The following is a 24,207-nucleotide window of genomic DNA, read 5'->3' on the forward strand; positions in this document are numbered from 1 at the left end:
ATCCTACGAGAACTTCAGCGTGATTGTCGGGACCGGAACACAAAGGGGCGTACAGATCTGGCGGGTTCCCGAAACCAACCGATACAGGTGATGCTCGTGGCTGTTATTTATTCTACATACTGTATATATATAAAAATACACAATACACACAATATATAAATAAATACAAAATATAGATAGATAAATTCACAATACACACAATATATAAATAAATACACAATGAAGATAGATAGATAGATAGATAGATAGATAGATAGATAGATAGATAGATAGATAGATAGATAGATAGATAGATAGATAGATAGATAGATAGATAGATAGATAGATAGATAGATAGATAGATAGATAGATAGATAGATAGATAGATAGATAGATAGATAGATAGATAGATAGATAGATAGATAGATAGATAGAGTATCTCACAAAAGTATGTATGCCCCTCAAATTGTTTTAAAAATGTTATTCTACCTTTTCATGTGACAACACTGAAGAAATGACACTTTGCTACTTACTTTTGTTGCCAGCGGTTTAGACATTAATGGCCGTGTGTTAAAATAAAAAAAAAAAAAAAAATGGCTGTGTGTTGAGTTATTTTGAGGGGACAGTAAATTTACACTGTTATACAAGCTGTACACTCACTACTTTACATTGTAGCAAAGTGTCATTTCTTCAGTGTTGTCACATGAGAAGATAGAATAAAATATTTACAAAAATGTGAGGGGTGTACTTACTTTTGTGAGATACTGTAGATAGATAGATAAACAATACACAAACTATATAAATTAATACATAATGTTTAAATAAATACACAATGAATATAAGTACATCCAATAGATAGAGAGATAAAGAGATAGATACACAATATATATAAATAAATGCACAATAAATATAAATAGACAGACAGATACAGTACATATATACATAGATACTCAATGAATATAAATAATTACAATGTATAGATACATAAATAAATACGCAATATATAAGTACATATTATTCTATTTGTATTTATTTATATTCATTGTGTTTTTATAGATAGATTGTGCATATTGTGCATTTATTTATCTATATATTGTTTTTATTTATATTCATTGTGTATCTATGTATATATGTACTGTACATATATGCATAGATACACAATGAATATAAATAAATACAATATATAAATAAATACACAATATATAAATACACACAGACACATTATATATATATACTGTATATATGTTGATATTGTAAATCTATTTATTTACAATGTGTATTTATGTATATTTTGTGTATTTCACAAAGTTTATTTATTCCTATACACTATGTGTGTGTGTGTATATGTATATATATATATATATATATATATATATATATATATATATATATATAAATAAATACAAAATGTATATAAATAAATGTGCCTGTGCTTATCCTACCCATTCACAGCTTTCCATACTAAGTACAGTAAAACCTTGGTTTGAGAGTAACTTGGTTTAAGAGCGCTTTGCAAGACAAGCAAAATTTTCAAATAAATTTTGACTTGATATACAAGCGATGTCTTGATATACAAGTAGCCTCAAGTCACAGCTGAGTATAAAAGAGAAGAGAGGCGCCTCTAAGTGTAGCAATATGGTTAAATTTAATGAAGGTACAACATTTAGCAACTCACATGGTTGATGATTGGAACAGGCACATCTAAGTATGCAGGCATCCGGGGTAAAGCTGTCCACATAGACCATCCTCCACACCGCCATCTACGTCATCCCTTCCATGCTGCCCTTCGCTTTCAGATCGCTTTACTCCAGGGTGGTCTTCCCGGTCAGGATTACAGACTGGCAGCCGGCGGTGCAGAAGATTGTCTATGTGGACAGCTTTACCCCGGATGCCTGCATCCTTAGATGTGCCTATTTTAATCATCAACCATGTGAGTTGCTAAATGTTGTACCTTCATTAAATGGAACCATATTGCTACACTTAGAGGCGCCTCTCTTCTCTTTTATACTCTGTAGCTCCTGCTGGATTTTGCTTCTAATCCCCTTGTGGAAGCGGCTATTTGTGGATGGACATTTTATGGTTATATAACCTATCGCAATGCTATAATCTTTTTATATGGACTATAAACTGAAGGATTTATGAATAAATGGTTGTGGAACGAATCATCTGAGTTTCCATGATTTCTTATGGGGAAATTTGCTTTGATATACGAGTGCTTTGGATTACAAGCATGTTTCCGGAACGAATTATGCTCGCAATCCAAGGTTTTACTGTATAAGGATTGGCTTCTTTTTTTTTTTTTTTTTTAATGAATATATTATGTGCACGATTAGTAGAAATTCACAGAAACTACAGGGCCACAATTTTAAATCATGGACCCCACACAGCTATTTAGCCCCCCATTACTACCTTACATATATATCCTCAATCACCCCCACCATGCTGGCACACTCCATCCATCCATACAGTGTGAACTGCCCTCCCCCGCTGTTCAGCTTGATCTTCCTCCCAGCTTCGGCCCTGCTGGATTCCCATTCTTTCCCAAGACCTGTGGTGGGCTCTGGGTTTCCATGGGTCCTGACTATTGCCCCGTTCACACTGACTGCCTGACATCCCCCCCCCCACCCCACCTCCCTGGGGAATAGGCAGGGCTGTCAACAGAAATCATGGGGCTCAACATTCGGCTGCACTGGGGCCACCCACTGGCAGCACCTGCAGTACCCAACCCCTGCTGATGACCCGTTGGGGCCTGGGCTCGATATGGGAGTACTGATTGACGGCCTGATCCATAAACTCCATAAACCTTATATTCACACAAAAATAATATTTTTTTTGTTAGTTGATCAGCTGAGGTGCAGATTGCGCTAGGTTCTTCCTTGACCTTTCCTGATCTGATCTCCTCTGTGTAAAGATGTGGATGGCCCCCGTGTCTCTTTCTCTGTATGGGGTGAATAGACGAGGCTCTTCATTCTGTGTAATTAGATGAGAGCTGCCGTACTCTGTACTTATCATTCACAAGAGTCTCTTCAGCTGAGTCGTTACATCGTCATAATTAGATCCTTTCAGGTATTTATATCCTCCTCGCCATAATATCTCCATGCTTTAAGAACAACTCGATACTCATCTCTCCGCATCACCTGAATAATAATCTTTCCCTTTTTAGTCTGACAAAAGCCCCCCTAAAGGAAATGTATTGATTTTTAGATATTGTCATTATGTATCATTTTCAGAACAAAAAAATAAAAAGTAACCTTTATTAGAGTGTAACCATAGTCACTTGGGTTTAATTTCGAATGGAGTTAGGAACCAATGGATTTATTAGAATAAAAATATAATAAAATAAAAATATACTTAATATTTCCCTTCAGTTCATGTCCCAGAAACACAACAAGAATTAAGACGAAATCTCTTCAAAGTGAATCCCATCTTCTCACCAGAACATTTCCCCTCCATCCCTGTCTATTCACCTTCTGTCCCGGTGACAGTGGTTCCCGGGTCTGTATACCCGCTGTGCCCATTATGCGGGCTTCTCACCATCCCTGTGCTGAGTTCCTGGGTCTGTACACCTGCTGTGCCCATTATGAGGAGTTCCCACCATCCTTGTGCTGAGTTCCCAGGTCTGTACACTTGCTGTGCCCATTATGAGGGGTTCCCACCATCCCTGTACTGAGTTCCCAGGTCTGTACACCTCTTGTGCCCATCATGAGGGCTTCTCACCAGCCCTGTGCTGAGTTCCTGGGTCTGTACACCTGCTGTGCCCATTATGAGGGGTTCCACCATCCCTGTGCTGAGTGACCGGGTCTGTACACCTGCTGTGCCCATTATGAGGGGTTCGCACCATCCCTGTGCTGAGTTCCTGGGTCTGTAGACCTGCTGTGCCCATTATGAGGGGTTCCTAGTAGGGATAGACCGATTATCGGCGGCCGATATGCACTTTCCCCGATTTATCGGTATCGGCCCCGGAACTGGCCGATATTGCCGATATTTTTGTGACGTCATTCTGCCTTCTTAGGCCGCCTCCCTCACCTTGGACAGCCTCGTCTGGAGTTGGCACTAGTCTCGCGGGAGTGTATCACAGCCATACACCCACCCACAGCAGCCGGGTGCCAGCCACCTACATCCACAGGCCCTGTACCAGCCAGCCATCCGCAAGCCCTCTACCAGCCAGCCAGCCTCAGGCCCTGTACCAGCCAGCCAGCCACCCACAGGCTCTGTACCAGCCACCCACAGGCTCTGTACCAGCCAGCCACCCACAGGCTCTGTACCAGCCAGCCACCCACAGGCCCTGTACCAGCCAGCCACAGGCCCTGTACCAGCCAGCCAGCCACAGGCCCTGTACCAGCCACCCACAGGCTCTGTACCAGCCAGCCACCCACAGGCTCTGTACCAGCCAGCCACCCACAGGCCCTGTACCAGCCAGCCACCCACAGGCCCTGTACCAGCCAGCCACAGGCCCTGTACCAGCCAGCCAGCCACAGGCCCTGTACCAGCCAGCCACCCACAGGCTCTGTACCAGCCACCCACAGGCTCTGTACCAGCCAGCCACCCACAGGCTCTGTACCAGCCAGCCACCCACAGGCCCTGTACCAGCCAGCCACCCACAGGCCCTGTACCAGCCAGCCACCCACAGGCCCTGTACCAGCCAGCCACCCACAGGCCCTGTACCAGCCAGCCAGCCACAGGCCCTGTACCAGCCAGCCACCCACAGGCCCTGTACCAGCCAGCCACCCACAGGCCCTGTACCAGCCACCCACAGGCCCTGTACCAGCCACCCACAGGCCCTGTACCAGCCAGCCACCCACAGCCCCTGTGCCAGCCACCCACCACAGGGTGCCAGCCAGCCAGCCACCACAATGTGTCAGCCACCCACTACAGGGTGCCAGCCAGCCCTCCACCCACCACAGGGTGCCATCAAGCCAGCCATTAAGCATTAAACAAAAATTAACATGTTCAGTACCAGATTTGTGTCAAAAATTGTCTTTATTTTCCAAAACTTTAAATGTACAAAATATCGTCCCATATCGGCCGATACCGATATGTTGTGACCAAAATATTATCGGTATCGGCTGTGAAAAAGCCATATCAGTCTATCCCTAGTTCCTACCATCCTTTCATTATGAAGAATGCAACAGAAGGAGCTAACACACAAAAGTGGGGGGTGGGAACACCAAAAACTTCCAGGTGGAAGGGAGCAGAGTTGGGAATGATTGACATCTGGTGCTGAGTCACACCTTGGTAATACATTGTGTCTTGTCTTCTTCTTCCAGGATATCCGGATACGGAGCAGCTGGCGGAATGGGAGTGAAGACTCCTACGAGGGCCCACGGCACGGCTCTGGTTGGGGTTTTCGAGCTCCAAAAGGATGATATACTCTATATACTGGTTGGCCAGCAAGGGGAGGACGCCTGCCCCCGGGTAACTGCACATATATGGAGATTATTGGTGTATATACCATGGGTGGAGATTATGGGTGTATATACCATGGATGGAGATTATGGGTGTATATACCATGGATGGAGATTATGGGTGTATATACCATGGGTGGAGATTATGGGTGTATATACCATGGGTGGAGATTATGGGTGTATATACCATGGGTAGAGATTATGGGTGTATATACCATGGGTAGAGATTATGGGTGTATATACCATGGATGGAGATTATGGGTGTATATACCATGGGTAGAGATTATGGGTGTATATACCATGGATGGAGATTATGGGTGTATATACCATGGATGGAGATTATGGGTGTATATACCATGGGTGGAGATTATGGGTGTATATACCATGGGTGGAGATTATGGGTGTATATACCATGGATGGAGATTATGGGTGTATATACCATGGGTGGAGATTATGGGTGTATATACCATGGGTGGAGATTATGGGTGTATATACCATGGGTGGAGATTATGGGTGTATATACCATGGGTGGAGATTATGGGTGTATATACCATGGGTGGAGATTATGGGTGTACATACCATGGGTGTATATACCATGGGTGGAGATTATGGGTGTATATACCATGGGTGGAGATTATGGGTGTATATACCATGGATGGAGATTATGGGTGTATATACCATGGATGGAGATTATGGGTGTATATACCATGGGTGGAGATTATGGGTGTATATACCGTGGGCGGAGATTATGGGTGTATATACCATGGATGGAGATTATGGGTGTATATACCATGGATGGAGATTATGGGTGTATATACCGTGGGCGGAGATTATGGGTGTATATACCATGGATGGAGATTATGGGTGTATATACCATGGATGGAGATTATGGGTGTATATACCATGGGTGGAGATTATGGGTGTATATACCATGGGTGGAGATTATGGGTGTATATACCATGGATGGAGATTATGGGTGTATATACCATGGGTGGAGATTATGGGTGTATATACCATGGGTGGAGATTATGGGTGTACATACCATGGGTGTATATACCATGGGTGGAGATTATGGGTGTATATACCATGGGTGGAGATTATGGGTGTATATACCATGGGTGGAGATTATGGGTGTACATACCATGGGTGTATATACCATGGGTGGAGATTATGGGTGTATATACCATGGGTGGAGATTATGGGTGTATATACCATGGGTGGAGATTATGGGTGTATATACCATAGATGGAGATTATGGGTGTATATACCATGGATGGAGATTATGGGTGTATATACCATGGATGGAGATTATGGGTGTATATACCGTGGGCGGAGATTATGGGTGTATATACCATGGGTGGAGATTATGGGTGTATATACCATGGGTGGAGATTATGGGTGTATATACCATGGGTGGAGATTATGGGTGTATATACCATGGGTGGAGATTATGGGTGTATATACCATGGATGGAGATTATGGGTCTATATACCATGGGTGGAGATTATGGGTGTATATACCATGGGTGGAGATTATGGGTGTATATACCATGGGTGGAGATTATGGGTGTATATACCATGGGTGGAGATTATGGGTGTATATACCATGGGTGGAGATTATGGGTGTACATACCATGGGTGTATATACCATGGGTGGAGATTATGGGTGTATATACCATAGGTGGAGATTATGGGTGTATATACCGTGGGCGGAGATTATGGGTGTATATACCATGGGTAAAGAGTGTTCATCATTTGTTGAATAAGGAATGATGCAGCTATAATAGAGAAGTTGATGCTTGGAAGGTCTCATGTACAACTCTAAAGTCTTAAATCTTCCCTCCAGCCTCCCTTTCAGTCTTGCCCAGTTGCACCGACTCCTCTCCCGGACTGAAACGGTGTCTTCTGATTTCCCTGCACACTGTGAGCTTCTCTTTAAATGTCTCATGATGAGTTGATATTGCAGAGACCATTCCCCAGGAAAGGGGTTTTCTTTAATCACATCATTAGGGACTTTGTGCTTTTCTTCTTTGACATTCACCTTTGGAAGATGTTGGATATTTTGGGGTTGATTTACTAAAATTGGAGAGTGCGAATCTGGTGCAGCTGTGCACGGCGGCCAATCAGCTTCTAACTTCATCTTGTTCAATTAAAGTGATTGTAAATGATCACCTTGTAAAACAACCCACTCAGTTTGAAATAGAAATGAAAGGCAAAAAAATGTGTGCATAGATTGTAACCACTTGCTAACCGCCCGCCGCAGATATACTGTGGCAGGCTGGCTCGGTTGCACGAACCACCACACGACTGGGCAGCGGAGATGCTGATCCATGGGGCCGACGGCCGGGCACCCGCGATCGTGCCCCACTGAGAGAGAACGGCCGTCTGCTGTTGTAAACACAGCTGACCATTGTTCTCTCTGAGATGATCACACCGTGTCTCTGTGTTCAATCCGAAGTCCCTCCCCCATACAGTTAGAAAGCACCCCCTAGGCTCGCACTTAACCCTTTGATCATCCCTGGGTTAACCCCTTCCCTGCCAGTGTCATTATTACAGTAACTGTTCTGCCTCTAGGATGGAGAGCTAAAGCTTCCTGTTCCATAAACGTCAGATACCATATTTCTTTGATCTCAAATTTATTAGAACAAGCCAGGGGAAACTAAAAATTTATAAAAAATAAACATCAATCAGTACAAAATCACATACAATAGAGAAACAATGCTCTATAATACAGGATGGGATAACAAGAACTCACTTTTTAAGCTCTCTCAGGGGTGATGGCAAGAGATTGAGGAAACATGCCTTGCTGCCTGCTGTATCTTCTGAAAATGGTGGCAGATTCACTTCCTATAGAAATTCTACCCAGAATGCCCCTGGTTCCTAACAACTTTTTAAACACATTCTGAATTACAATATGTAATACAGCAGAACAGTTGAAGCCATACCAAAAAAAGTACAGTAGGTGGCGCCTGCGCTCTGCACATAACTAACTTGTGTGAATCAAGAAAACCCAACATGTTACTTTAAACAACATAAACACAAGTATACAGAAAAAAAGTCTGATGTCACCAACAGTGTTAACCCCTCCACTGCCAGTTTCCTTAGTGCAGTAACAGTGTATATTTTTAGCACTGATTACTGAGGTAATCTCACTGGTCCCCCCAAAAGTGTCAAAAATGTCAGTCAAGGGTCCGATCTGTCCGCTGCAATGTCGCAGTCCCACTAAAAATCGCAGATCGCCGCCATTACTAGTAAAAAATAAATAAATAAAAATGTCCTAAATCTTTCCCCTAGTTTGTAGCTGTGATAATTTTTATGCAAACCAATCAAAATACGCTTATTGGGATTTTTTTTTACCAAAAATATGTAGCAGACAACAAATTGGCCTAACAGGATGAAAAAAAAAAATCAATTTTTTTCTTGGGGGAATGTTATGCAGCAGAAAGTTAAAAAAAAAAAAAAAAAAAAAAAAAAAAAAAAAAAAGGTTTTTGTATTTTTTTTAAACTCTTCTGGACCGGAAGGATTTGCCCTCTTAACCACTTTCTGACCGGTCACGTTGACCGTACTGCGGCAAAGTGGTTCGTTATTGTCCAGCGACGTAGTACTACGTCGCTGGATTCCTCCCCCTGTAGGCGGCGCTCCCGCTGTTTTCATTCACATCGGGAGTCGGGCCAGGGGAGGAGCGGCGGCGATCACCGCCGCTCTTCCCCGATCGTCGGGGATCTAGTGTGGAGATCCGCCCGCCTGTGTAAACAGAGCGGGAGGATCTCCTCAGTGACAGGCAGGGTCAGATTGCAGGGTTCAGTATAGCTCAACCTGCGATCTGTCCTTGTGTCACTCAGTCCCCTCCCCCCACACACGTCAGTAAGCACCAGGCATTCATTAACCCCTCCCTCTCCAATAAAATTAACCCCTTCCCTGCCAGTGTCATTTTTACAGTAACAGTGCATATTTATAGCACTGATTACTGTAGTAATGTCACTGGTACCCCCAAAAGTGTAAAAAATGTCAGTCAAGGGTCCGATCTGTCCGCCGCAATGTCGCAGTCCCGCAAAAAAAATCGCAGATCGCCGCCATTACTCGTTAAAAAAAAAAAACACCAAAAATGACAGAAATCTTTCCCTTAGTTAGTAAACGCAATAACTTTTGCGCAAACCAATCAAAATACGCTTATTGTGATTTTTTTTTTTTTTACCAAACATAGGTAGCATAAAACAAATTGGCCAAAAATGTAAAAAAATTTTGATTTTTTACATTTTTTTGGGGGGGAATTTCATATAAAAAAATGTCAAAAATATTGTTATTTTTTCAAAATTTATGCTCTTTTTTTGTTTATAGCGCAAAAAGTAAAAATCGCACAGGTGATCAAATACCACCACAAGAAAGCTCTGGGGAAAAAAGGACGTAAATTTTGTTTGGGTACAGCGTCGCACGACCGCGCAATTGTCAGTTAAAGTCGCACAGCGCCGAATCGCAAAAAGTGGCCTGGACGTAAGACAGCAAAATCCTCCGGTGGTAAAGTGGTTGATGATCAGGCCATGTTTTTGCAATTCGGCACTGCGTTACTTTAACGGTCAATTGCGCGGTCGTCCGACTCTGTACCTAAATAAAATTGATGTCCTTTTTTTCCCACAAATGGAGATTTATGTTGGTGGTATTTTTTTTATTTATTTATTTATTTTTTTGCGCTATAAACAAAAACTAAGCCAAAAAAAAAATATATATATTTTTCCCCTTTTTTATAAGTGATCGCATTCCCTCTGTTCTCAGTTGCATAAGAGCTTGGGGGAGGAGAAACAGCAGGACACTACTTTTCCCAGAGAAAGGCTGTGCATGGGGTGGGTATGTCAGAACAAGTTTGATCATTGGAGGTCAGCAGGCTGAGTACCCAGCACAGCTGTGCTCTCCTGCTTAGGGTGGTCAGTTTTAATAGGGAAAGCAGAGGGACTGGCAGGAACACCAGGGATTTCACACAAAGGAAGCATTACAAAGAGAACAGGATACAATTTTATGCAAGTAAATGTTACATGTTGGGGTAACAAACGCTTTAAGATTTGGCAAAAAAAAAAAAAAACCTGCAAGCTGATTGGTTTCTATGCAGAACTGTGCCAGGTTGTTCACTCACCAGTTTTAGTTAATCAGCCCCAATGCATACATGTATTTATAATTATAATGTGTGAATTAACCACTTGCTTTCTGGGCACCTAAACCCCTTTCCTCCCCAGGCCAATTTTCAGCTTTCAGCGCTGTCACATTTTGAATGACAATTGCGTGGTCATGCTACACTATATACTTATGACAATTTTATCATTTGTTTCACACAAATAGAGCTTTTTTTTTGTTGTACTTTAGGCTACATTCACACCTGAGCGTAGCGTTTTTCGCGCGTTTTTTACCGCGATTTTACCGCGATTTTTGCGGCGATTTTTGCCGCGATTTTACCGCGATTTTTACCGCGATTTTTGTGCAGGCGTTTTTAGATTGAATAGAGATCAATGGAAAACGCCTGTAATCTGCCCAAAAAGAAGCTCATGTACTTTTTTGAGCGTTGGGCGTTTTGTATACAGCCTCAAAACGCTCAGATGTGAACAGGGGCCATTGAAATGAATAGGATTTGTCTTGTTGGGCGTTTTGAGAGCTGATCCTAGAGCAGAAAAACTCCCCAAAAACGGCCCAAAACGCCTACATGTGAACGGAGCCTAATCACTACTGGGGTATTTATTTTATTTTTTTTTGCTAAACAAACCAAAAAAAAAAATGAAAAAAAAAAAACATGTTTTCATAGTTTGTTATACACTTTTGCAAACAGGTAATTTTTCTCCTTCAATGATGTGCGCTGATAAGGCTGCAGTAATGGACACTGATAAGGCTGCACTGATGGGCACTGATTTGGAAGCACTGATGAGGCTGCACTGATAGGTGTCACTGATGGGCACTGATAGGTGTCACTGATGGGCACTGATAGGTGTCACTGATGGGCACTGATAGGTGTCACTGATGGGCGCTGATAGGTGTCACTGATGGGCGCTGATAGGTGTCACTGATGGGCACTGATAGGTGTCACTGATGGGCGCTGATAGGTGTCACTGATGGGCACTGATAGGTGTCACTGATGGGCGCTGATAGGTGTCACTGATGGGCGCTGATAGGTGACAATGAAGGGCACTGATGGGAACTGATATGTGGCACTGAAGGGCACTGATAGGTGACATTGATAGGCAGCACTAATAGGTGGCACAGATGATGAGGCACTGATGAGCACTGATAGGTGGAACTGCTAGGCACTGATGAGGCAGCACTGGTGGCCACTGATTAGGAGGCAATGATGAGGCTGCACTAATAGGTGTCACTGATGGGCGCTGATAGGTGTCACTGAAGGGCACTGATAGGCGGCTATGCTAGGTGACACTGAAGGGCACTGATGGACACTGATATGTGGCACTGAAGGGTACCGAAAAGTGACACTGATGGACACTAATAAGCGGCACTGATGGACACTGATAGGCGGCACTGAAGGGCACTGATAGGTGGCACTGATGGGAACTGATAGGTGACATTGATAGGCAGCACTAATAGGTGGCACAGATGATGAGGCACTGATGGGCACTGATAGGTGGCACTGATGGGAACTGATAGGTGACATTGATAGGCAGCACTAATAGGTGGCACAGATGATGAGGCACTGATGGGCACTGATAGGTGGCACTGATGAGGCAGCACTGGTGGGCACTGATTAGGAGGCACTGATGAGGCTGCACTAATAGGTGTCACTGATGGGCGCTGATAGGTGTCACTGATGGGCACTAATAGGTGTCACTGATGGGCGCTGATAGGTGTCACTAATGAACACTGATAGGCGGCACTGGTAGGTGACATTGATAGGCAGCACTGATAGCTGGCACAGATGGTGAGGCACTGATGGGCACTGATAGGTGGCACTGGTGGTCACTGCTTAACAGTACTCATGGGCACTGGTAGGTGGCACTGGTGGGCACTGATGAGGTGGCACTGACTCTCTGTGTGTGGGACCGATGTCCCGTTTACACAAGCCGGTATTCATCTTTTTTTTTCTACTCACTGAGGGAAAAAAAGTCGATTACCGGCTTCTGTTTACATCAGGTGATCAACTGTCACTGGCTGAGGCCGGGATCTCATGGACCCGCTGATCACGGAGCGCGCCGCCAGTGCCCTGCAGGGGGCGCACAAGCAGCGTGAGCACAGGAGGACGTACATTGACTCCCTCCTGCGAATTTAGGCCCGCGCTGTACCCGTCTTTTGGTTATAAGGTGGGCGTGAAGGGGTAAAAGGGGTATGCAGGTGGATTTACTAAAGGCAAATAGACTGAACTTTGCAAGTACAGTTGGACTCATTTTCCTCAGAGCTTAGTCAATTCGGTGAAGCACTGCTGATTTCCATCATCCAACTCGGTGCGAGTAAAAATGCTGTTTTTTTTGTTTTGTTTTTGTTGTTTTTTTCTTTGATTGGGTGTTTTCTACAAAGGGAAGCTTCACTACATTTAGGCCTCATGTATGCTGCTGCTTCTAAACTCAGGTTTTGGGTTTTTTCTAAAGCCCTAAAACTCAACTCAATAAAAGCCTATGCGTCCTATTTATACATCATGTGGAAACTGTAAAAAAAAACCCTTGGCCTCCGGAAGATTTACCGCCCTTCATGACCAGGCCATTTTTTGCGATCCGGCACTGCGTTACTTTATCTGACAATTGGGCGGCCGTGCGACGCTTTACCCAAATGGTGGTATTTGATCACCATTGGGTTTTTTTTGGGGTCTCAATCCAGTGATTCTGGATAAGGCCTGAACATTTGGGGCTCCATCCTTCTAGAGAGAAACTGCCAGGGGGAGTACTGTGATCTCTGTGAATTGAGTAAATACCTATTAGTCTTAAGATGGCCATACATACTAGATTTTTTTTCAGCTGAACAAAAAAAAACTGAGCCGATTTCCCCATCCACACATTCGTGGTGAATGGAGGGATTCTTCCAGCTGTCTCATTGTATTCTGACAGTGGGGCTTCCCTGCCGTCGGAATACACTGATCAGCACTGCCGTCCATTGGTTGCATGCACTGATCGAGTGGAAATTTTCCAACATGCCTAATTATGAAAAGACTTCACATTAATGGCAAGGGCCATGCATGGATCAGCCCTGCTGAATTGGCTGTATTTCGATCCATGTATGGCCAGATTTACACATTACTTAACATGGTTGCAATTATTTGCTTTACGGGTTGCTTAGCTTAAATCACATCCTCTTTACAGGTTGTTTTGCCCAAATCATGTCGGCTTTGCTGGCTTAAATCATGTTCTATTGTCAGGTTGCCTTGCCAAAATCACATCCTCTGTATGGGTTGTCTTTCCCAAATCAAATCCTCTTAATAGTTGCGTTGCCCAAATTACGTCCGCTTTACAGGTTGCCTTGCCCAGATCACGTTTGCTTTACAGGTTGCATTGCCCAAATCACGTCTGCTTTACGGGTTGCCTTGCCCAAATCACGTCTGCTTTACGGGTTGTCCTGCCCAAATCACGTCTGCTTTATGGGTCGTCTTACCCAAATCACGTCCGCTTTACAGGTTGCCTTGCCCAAATCATGTTTGCATTACGGGTTGCCTTGCCCAAATCACGTTTGCTTTACGGGTTGTCTTGCCCAAATCACGTTTGCTTTACAGGTTGCCTTGCCCAAATCACGTTTGCTTTACAGGTTGCATTGCCCAAATCACGTCTGCTTTACGGGTTGCCTTGCCCAAATCACGTCTGCTTTACGGGTTGTCTTGCCCAAATCATGTTTGCTTTACGGGTTGCCTTGCCCAAATCACGTTTGCTTTATGGGTTGCCTTGCCCAAATCACGTCCGCTTTACAGGTTTCCTTGCCCAAATCACATTTGCTTCACGGGTTGTCTTGCCCAAATCACGTCTGCTTTACCGGTTGTCTTGCCCAAATCATGTTTGCTTTACGGGTTGTCTTGCCCAAATCACGTCCGCTTTACAGGTTGCCTTGCCCAAATCACGTTTGCTTTACGGGTTGACTTGCCCAAATCACGTCCGCTTTACGGGTTGCCTTGCCCAAATCATTTCTGCTTTACAGCTCGCCTTGCCCAAATCATGTCTGTTTTACGGGGTTGGCTTACCCAAATCATGTTTGCTTTATGGGTTGGCTTGCCCAAATTACAGTTGTTTTACGGGTTACCTTGCCCAAATCATGTCCGCTTTACTGGTGGTCCTGCCCAAATCATGTCTGCTTTATGGGTTGTGTAATGGAACCGCAACCCACACTGTACTTGTGGACTTCCGTCAGTATAGGGCTTCCTCCCAGTCATGAACATATATACCAGATTTTCCCAACCGCCCCCCATACAAAGCTTACCAGCAACTTAGCTTGTACTGGAATCTCCGTTTATTGAACAGTCAGACAGAATTTATATACAGCATGGGCCTCCCCCTCCTGATCAGATTGCCACACACAGGTCAGGGGTTGCCTGATTACATTATCATATGCAGATGAAATAGTATACATGAATAGAAGTAACCTGAACTAATTATCTAGCCATCTGGACAGAAACAATATGTTTGTTCATTAACATTTAACAATGGAACAGACACAATCCACATCACACCTCAATAGACAGACAATATGGAGAGCCTGCCAGTGACAGTCTGTCAGTCTTCTACATTGAAGTACATGAAATACACATCTAAAGCATTGCTTTGAGTATTTAAGAGTCACAGACTTCATGGCAACAGGCTATAGGTCTCACAGTGGGGGTAAGACCTTCCTGAGCTCAAGTGGTTTTAAAGTAGACTTTTCTTTTTGACGTTAGTTCTTTTATTCAGCTTCATTGTAGCAGAATACATTTTTGCCTAAATTTATAATGAAATTTGATTTTTATTGGAAATGTTTTATACAAAAATCTAGAAATTTTTTAGGGTTTTTTTTTCAACTTTATTTGGTCTTTTTTCCTTTATATCAAAAAAATAAAATCCCAGAGGTGATCAAATACCACCGAAAAAAAGCACTATTTGTGTAAAAAAAATTATGTAAATTTAATTTATTTGTGTGTATTTGTGCATAACCACACATTTACCAGGTAAAGTAGCGCAGCGCTAGAAAAAAAAATGGCCTGTTCATGAAGGAGGTAAGACCTTCCCGAGCTCAAGTGATTTTAGAGTAGCATTTTCTTTTTGACGTCGGTTCTTTTATTCATCTTCATTGTAGCAGAATACATTTTGGCCTAAATATATAATGAAATTTGATTTTATTGGTAATGTTTTATAACAAAAACTAGAACATTTTTAGTTTTTTTTATTTTCAAAATTTTTGGTCTTTTTTTCTATATATAAAAAAAAAATAAAAACCCTGGGGTGATCAAATACCACCTAAAAAAAAAAAAAAAAACTGGTCATGAAGGGGGTAAGACCAAGTGGTTTTAGAGTAGCGTTTTCTTTCTGTGTAATTATTAAGCTTCACTGTAGCATAATTCATTTGGCCTAAATTTACAATGAAATTTGATTTTATTTATGACAAAAATTAGAAAATTATTAGGTTTTTTTTTTTCAACATTTTTGGTCTTTTTTTCCTTATTTAAAAAAAAAAAACAAAAAACCCCAGAGGTAAAGTAGCGCAGCGCTAGAAAAAAAAAAAGGCCTGATCATGAAGGAGGTAAGACCTTCCTGAGCTCAAGTGGTTTTAGAGTAGCGTTTTCTTTTTGACGTCGGTTCTTTTATTCAGCTTCATTATCTACAAGAAGAAAGTGATATATACATTTTAATCAAGCAAATTCCGGCCCCATTTAATAAAACCGAAATATTAATTTAATGAAATGTAGCTGCAGAACAGATGTATTGACTGTTGGAGTAATTGGGTTCTGCACCATTGGACAAGAGTTTATCTAGCTAATTGGATTGTAATCAGTAGCTTTACAATATCCTTCTCGGCGGAAAGGTGCTTTATAAAACAATTTAATTTTTTTTTTCTTCTTTTTTTTTTTTTTTTATGCGATCTTGAAAGCCAGGACATTTCATTAGTCATTAAATCCGTCTCCACATTCACACTTGAAAAACTCAATTAGCGTGAAGGATTTAGGAAGGGGAGAGCGACTCTCCATCCTTTAGCTTCTTCTCCACTGAACTCCAAGCGTGATTGACTGAAGGGTGATGGTACCAGAGGTGAATCTACTTCACTGGCATCAGTAATGTGATCACCCGGGCGGGAGGAAGGCCTCTGAGCGTCAGGCACTTGAGAACCGCAGTAATGCTCAACAATATTTTTTGAACTTCTAGAACTTTTGTTTTTAGAGGTGAAAGAAACACAGAAGTGGAAGGAAAAATAAATCACACTTATTTGTTTGTTTTTCTGTTTTGTAGCAAACATGATTTCTTTAACCACTTTACCACCGGAGGATTTTGCTGTCTTACGTCTGGGCCACTTTTTGCGATTCGGCACTGTGCGAATTTAACTGACAATTGCGCGGTCGTGCGATGCCGTACCCAAACGAAATTTACGTCCTTTTTTTTTCCCACAAACAGAGCTTTCTTTTGGTGATATTTGATTACCTGTGCGATTTTTACTTTTTGCGCTATAAACAAAAAAAGAGCATAAATTTTGAAAAAATTATATTTTTCACATTTTGTTATATGAAATTCCTCCCCAAAAAAATGTAAAAATCAAATTTTTTAAAAAATTTTGGCCAATTTGTTTTCTGCTACCTATGTTTGGTAAAAAAAATTGCAATAAGCATATTTTGATTGGTTTGCGCAAAAGTTATTGCGTTTACTAACTAAGGGAAAGATTTCTGTCATTTTTGGTGTTTTTTTTTTTTTAACGAGTAATGGCGGCGATCTGCGATTTTTTTTTTTGCGGGACTGCGACATTGCGGCGGGAAGGGGAATGTCTGGTACTACGTCGCCAGACGTTATCGAGCCACTTTGCTGCAGTACTGTGAGCAGTCGGCAAGTGGTTAACCACTTTACCACTGGAGGATTTTCCTGCTTTACGTCCAGGCCACTTTTTGCAACTTGGCACTGCGCGACTTTACCTGACAATTGCACGGTCATTCAACGCCGTACCCAAACTAAATTTACGTCCTTTTTTTCCCACAAACAGAGCTTCCTTTTGGTGGTATTTGATCACTTCTGCGCTTTTAATTTTTTGCGATATTAATAAAAAAACAGCAAACATTTTGCGAAAAAATTGACATTTTCTACTTTGGCAGTTATAAAATATTGAATATATTCAATTTTTGTCATATATTTAGGCCAAAATGTATTTAGCTACATGTCTTTGACAAAAAAAATCCTCAATGAGCGTATTTCTAACCGCTTTAAGACCGGAAGATTTTACCCCATTCCTGACCAGGCTATATTTTGCGATTCGGCACTGCGTTATGTTAACGGGCGATTGCGCGGTCGTGCGACGCTGTACCCAAATTCAATTTATGTCTTTTTTTCCCCACAAATAGAGCTTTCTTTTGGTGGTATTTGATCACCTGAGCGATTTTTAATTTTTGAAAAAAAGAGTGACAATTTTGAAAAAAAAAAAAACCAATATTTTTTTACATTTTGATATACAGTACAACATTCCCAAAAAAAAAAATGTAAAAATCTAAATTTTTTAACATTTCAGGCCAATTTGTATTCTGCTACATATTTTTGGTAACAAAAATCACAATAAGCGTATTTTGATTGGTTTGTGCAAAAGTTATCGCATTTACTACGGGAAAGATTTGTCATTTTTATAGTTTATTTTTTTTACTAGTAATGTCGGCGATCTGCGTTTTTTTTTTTTTTTTTTTGCGGGACTGCGACATTGTGGCGGACAGATCGGACCCCTAACTAACATTTTTGACACTTTTGGGGGTACCAGTGACATTACTACAGTAATCAGTGCTATAAATACGCACTGTTACTGTAATAATGACACTGGCAGAGATTAGTTAGTGATCAAGGGGTTAATGTATGCCTGGTGCTTACTGACGTGTGTGGGGGGAGGGGATTGTGTGACACAGACACAGATCACAGGTTCAGCTATGCTGAATCCTGTAATCTTTGACTGTCTGTCACATAGGAGATCTGCCCGCTTTGTTTACACAAGCCGGCGGATTTCCTCACTCGATCCCCGACGATCGGGGAAGAGCGGCAGTGATCACCGCCTCTCCTCCCCTGGCCCGACTCCCGCTGTGTCTGAATACAGCGGGAGCGAGCCTCCGGTGGCGCGTGCGCTCCACCGAGAGGGGGCAGGATCCAGCGACGTAGGTCTACGTCGCTGGACGATAACGAGCTCTTTGCCGCAGTACCAGCTCAGTGAGCGGTCGGCAAGTGGTTAAAAAAAACACAAAAAAACAAAAAGGCATGAAAATAAATGCAGTGCCTTGAAAAAGTATTCAAACCCTTGGACATTTTCCACATTTTGTCATGTTACAACCAAAAACGTAAATGTATTTTATTGGGTTTTTATGTGATAGACCGACACAAAGTGGCCATAATTGTGAAGTGGAAGGAAAATGATAAATGGTTTTCAAACTTTTTTACAAATCTGGGAAAAGTGTTGCGTGCATATGTATTCACCCCCCTTTACTCTGATACCCCTAACTAAATTCTAATGGAACCAATTGCCTTCAGAAGTCACCTAATTAGTAAATAGAGTCCACCTGTGTGTCAGGGCTGGCCCCACCATGGGTCCCACTGGGTCCATTGGAACCAGGCAGAACTTGGAGAGGGGCAGCAAATTGACTCCCAAGATTTTTTTCCAGCGGTTTTGTGTGTCATCAGTTTGTGGGCCATTACGGGTGGCATTTCCCCATCTCATTCCGCCGTCCGTAGTGCAAGTATGTGAGTATGAGAAGGTGGAGCGTCTCCTCCAGGGAAACGTCCCTTGCGTGATCGTGGTGTGCGCAATGACGTCAGACATCAGCGCGCTCCTTCTCACGCAGGACAGGCTGGATCTTTGTGGGTGGTGGCAGACACAGGAGTGACAGGAGGACTGAGGACAGACAGTGGGTGTTTGATGGACCGGTTCGGTGGTGAGTTATAGAAGAAGATAACAGTATATATAATTATTTCAAAATTTTATATTTATATAAAATAATGGATGTGGGGGCCTTTTGGTGGGCGTAATTTTTTTTTCGGGGGCGGGCAGCATTTAATTCTTAAATTCAGGCAGCACAATGTCTTGGGCCAGCCCTGGTGTCATTTAATCACAGCATAAATACAGCTGTTCTGTGAAGCCCTCAGATGTTTGTTAGAGAACCTTAGTGAACGAAGAACATCATGGAGGCCAAGGAACACACAAGACAAATCAGGGATAAAGTTGTGGAGAAGGTTAAAGCAGGGTTAGGTTATAAAAAAAATATCCCAAGCTTTGAAGATCTCACGGAGAGCTGTTCAATCCATCATGGGAAAATGGAAAGAGTATGGCACAACTGCAACCCTACCAAGACATGGCCGTCCACCTAAACTGACCGGCCGGGCAAGGAGAGCATTCATCAGAGAAGCAGCCAAGAGGTCCATGGGAACTCTGGAGGAGCTGCAGAGATCTACAGCTCAGGTGGGAGAATCTGTCCACAGGACAACTATTAGTCGTGCGCTCCACAAATCTGCCCTTTATGGAAGAGTGAGAAGAAGAAAGCCATTGGTGAAAGAAAGCCATAAGAAGTCCCATTTTCAGTTTGGGAGAGGCCATGTGGGGGACACAGCAAACATGTGGAAGAAGGAGCTCTGCTCAGATGAGACCAAAATGTAACTTTTTGGCCTAAAAGTAAAACGCTATGTGTGGGGGAAAACTAACACTGCACATCACCCTGAACACACTGTGAAACATGGTGGTGGCAGCATCATGGTATGGGGATGCTTTTCTTCAGCAGGGACAGGGAAGCTGGTCAGAGTTGATTGGAAAATGGATGGAGCCAAATACAGGGCAATCTTAGAAGAAAACCTATTAGAGTCTGCAAAAGACTTGAGACTGGGGCAGAGGTTCACCTTCCAGCAGGACAACGACCCAAAACATCCAGCCAGAGCTACAATGGAATGGTTTACATCAAAGTAAATTCATGTGTTAGAATGGCCCAGTCGCAGTCCAGACCTAAATCACATTGAGAATCTGTGGCAAGACTTGAAAATTGCTGTTCACAGACGCTCTCCATCCAATCTGACAGAGCTTGAGATATTCGGCAAAGAAGAATGAGCAAAAATGTCCTCTCTAGATGTGCAAAGCTGGTAGAGACATCCCCAAAAAGACTTGCAGCTGTAATTGCAGGGAAAGGCGGTTCTACAAAGTATTGATTCCTGGGGGGTGAATACAAATGCACTTCACACTTTTCACAGATTTATTTGTATCATATATCATTTTCCTTCCACTTCACAATTGTGCCACTTTGTGTTGGTCTATGACAGGGGTCTTCAAACTATGGCCCTCCAGTTGTTCAGGAACTACAATTTCCATCATGCCTCTGTGAGTTTTACAATGCCTCATTGGACGTGTATTTCCACAACACCTGTAGGGCCGTAGTTTGAGGATCTCTGCTCTATCACATAAAATTCCAATAAAATACATTTAGGTTTTTGGTTGTAACTTGACAAAATGTGGAAAATTCCAAGGGGTATGAATACTTTTCAGGCACTGTAAATCTGTGTGCCAATAGAAAACCTTTAAACCAAGATTGATGACTTGAGTAAGGACTGCATCTTGAAATGCGTAGATAGCCGAGTGACAATAAAAAAAAAAAAAAAATCCAGTGGTGATTAACTGGTTCCAGACCACCCACCGCAGATTTACTGTGGCAGGCTGTCCCTGCGTGAAACGACATAGGTCTACGTCGGTGGCGCGCCTGCAGCTAGGGGGTGAGCATGCGCCACCACCGGCGTGCTCCTGCCCCCACTCGGCAGTGTGGACTCCGATGCACGGGGCAGGCAGCTCCGATTGCCGCCTGACACCCGCGATCGCTCCCCGCTGAGAACGAAGAAAAGTCGGATGTTGTAAACACAGCTGACCGTTCCTCTCTCTGGAATGATCACAGAGCTCCTGTGATCCTTCTATATAGGATCACAGGTCTCTATGGTCATTTCACAAGCCCCGTCCCCATACAGTTAGAATCACTTCCCTAGGTACACATTCAACCTCTTGATCACCCACTGTGTTAACCCCTTCCCTGCCAGTGTCATTATTACAGTAACAGTGCATATTTCTAGCAGTGATTACTGTAGTAATGTCACTGGTCCCCCCAAAAGTGTCAAAAATGTCAGTTAGGAGTCCGATCTGTCCGCCGCAATGTCGCAGTCCCACTAAAAATCGCTGATCGCTGCCATTAATAGTATAAAAAAAAACAATAAAAATTACATAAATCGTTCCGCTAGTATATAGACGCAATAACTTTTGCGCAAAACAATCAAAATACGCTTATTGCGATTTTTTTTTACCAAAAATATGTAGCAGAAAACAAATTGGCATAAAATGTTAAAAAATTTTAGATTTTTAGATTTTTTTTTTTTTTTTTTTGGGGAATGTCATATAGAAGAATGTGAAAAATATTGTTTTTTTTTTTTAGAATTGACGCTCTTTTTTTGTTTAAATAAAAATTACAGAGTTGATCTAATACCACCAAAAGAAAGCTCTATTTGTGGGGAAAAAAGGACATCAATTTTATTTGGGTACAGCGTCGCACGACCGCGCAATTCCGTCCGTTAAAATAACGCAGTGCCGAATCGCAAAATATGGCCTGGTCATTAAGGGGGGGAAATCTTCTTCCAGTCCAGAAGTGGTTAAATACCACCAAAAAACAAACAAACTCTATTTGTGTGAAAAAAACAATGATACAAATTTGGGTTTGGGTTTGCATGACCGCATAATTTCCAGTTAAAGTAAATGCCCTCATCATGAAGGGGGTAAAACCTTCCAGAGGTCAAATGATTAACAGACCAAAGAGGTGCAAATAAAAGAAGATCATTTCTAAAGGATACATAGACTTTCACACTAGGGAGAGCAGGAACGCGCATTTGCACAACCAACGCGCCACGGAAGCTCCTGCTTTTTTCTAGGCATATAGCCATGTGCGTTTTTTTTTAAAAAGTGCACTAAAATTAAGAATTTTTTGGCACCGCAAGCATGACACTCATTTTTTATGCATTTTGGGAATGCGCGCAAGAACGCAACTGTTCGACGGGGTCTAAAGTTTGGAAACATCACTAGAATTCAATGAGAGATTTGTATCCTTTATGTGGTTATTTTGTATCTTTTATAAGAGTTGTGCCCTGTGTTGTAGCAGTGTGTGAAGTGTGTGAATGTGGGCGCTGAGTGTGAAGTGTGTGAATGTGGGCGCTGATGGGGGGGAGGAAAGGAGTTTGGAAAAAGTATTTGGTGTTTTTTTTTTTTTTTACTTGCTAACCCTCAAACTTTTTTTTTTTTTTACAGGCTGATCCGATACTAAAAATGGTTTGTATCGGCGAAAATAATGTGATCGAAGAGGAGATCAGAGTTAACGGAAGTGTGAATGAATGGGCGGGAGGAGGCGGTGGAGGGGGAGGAGCAACATATATATTTAAGGTAAAGTCCTGCCTCTTATCTAGCTGCATTCTCCACCTCCAGGTTGTGGCTCTAAAGCTCTGTGTACACCTGTGCAGGTGTGATGGCACACGCGCAATTCAGTGATTTCCCACTCATTTTAAATGGCTGTACGTAAAAAATCCCACACGTTAGCAAGGCATGTTGGGGTGCCACGGGCCGGGGCAAGGAGTGGGCAGGAGGAGCTGCTGCCCTTGGTTCAATGGAGATTTGAGGGGGGTTGTGCTAGAAAGGGGGGATTTAGAGGAGGGGGAATTGGTACTAGGAGGATGTATTTCTGTTACGAAGGAGGATTTGGGAGGGGAGATTTATGCTAGTAGGGATGGTTGGGGGGATTAGTTCTAGGAGAGCGTATTTGGGGGATTAGTGCTAGAAGAGAGTCTTTTGGGGGATTAATGCTAGGAGAAGGTATTTGGGGGGATATGTGCTAGCAAAATTCAATAAGTTACATCAGCATCAGGGGCTTGATAGCTGCTGTTGATCCAAGACTGAATAATTTTGATAAATGTCAGCCGGTCAACAGAGTCTGTAGATAGATGCACTCTTTCATCCGTCACAAAACCTCCAGCAGCACTGAATGTCCGTTCGGAAAGCAGACTGGAAGCAGGACAGGCCAGTAGCTCGATTGCATATTCAGCAAGTTCCTGCCAGTGGTCCATCCTCAGGACTCAGTAACCCAGTGGATTCTCAGCTGGAAAGGTCTCCCAAGTATGCACTTGCCCCTAGATAATCCTGCACCACATGATGCAAATGCTGCCGATGGTTGCTTAAACCTAACAGCTCTGGGCGCTGAGGACTAAAAAATTGTTTAAATGCATCGGTCAGCCGGCCATCTTCTCCAACTCGCCTCCTTTGACCTAACGAATCCTCAGAAACACGTTGTCCAGGAAATGGTAACCTCCCATTGTCTGGAGAGGTGATAAAGAGGGAGAGTGCCACTGATGCATGCACCGTTGCGGCTCACCATCCTACTGGCCTCCACAAATTTTTCTTCAAGACACCCTCAAGATGTTTCATCCTCTGCTCCCTCTGCGAAGGCAGGATAAGCTCTGCAATGTCACCCTTGTAACATGGATTAAGAAAGGTTGCCAACCAGTAATGATCCCTCTCCTTGATTCCACCAATCCTCAGGTAATTTTGCAGGCTTTGCAGAATCAGTGAGCCCATGCAGCCTAAGTTTGAGGAGGCATGATATTCTGAGTCCTCTGGGTCACTAAGGATGACATTGTCAGGGGCAACCTCTCCCCAGCCATGTACAGCT

General features: G+C 42.9%; 1 protein-coding gene across 2 annotated transcripts in view; it reads left to right on the forward strand.

Moving 5' to 3' along the window:
• Positions 1-24,207, forward strand: part of LOC309549185 (ALK tyrosine kinase receptor-like) — a 1,241,121-nt gene that overhangs the window by 1,051,814 nt on the left and 165,100 nt on the right. For both annotated transcript variants that reach the window (XM_082249296.1, XM_082249297.1), the window contains 3 exons: positions 1-87; positions 5,247-5,394; positions 22,797-22,928. The exon at positions 1-87 is cut by the window's left edge and continues 67 nt beyond it. In XM_082249296.1, coding sequence (XP_082105422.1) covers positions 1-87; positions 5,247-5,394; positions 22,797-22,928 — 367 coding nt within the window. The remainder of the gene's footprint in view (positions 88-5,246; positions 5,395-22,796; positions 22,929-24,207) is intronic.

The sequence above is a fragment of the Pelophylax lessonae genome (genome assembly GCF_965119305.1).
Source record: "Pelophylax lessonae genome assembly, chromosome: 3".
NCBI classification, from domain to species: Eukaryota; Metazoa; Chordata; class Amphibia; order Anura; family Ranidae; genus Pelophylax; species Pelophylax lessonae.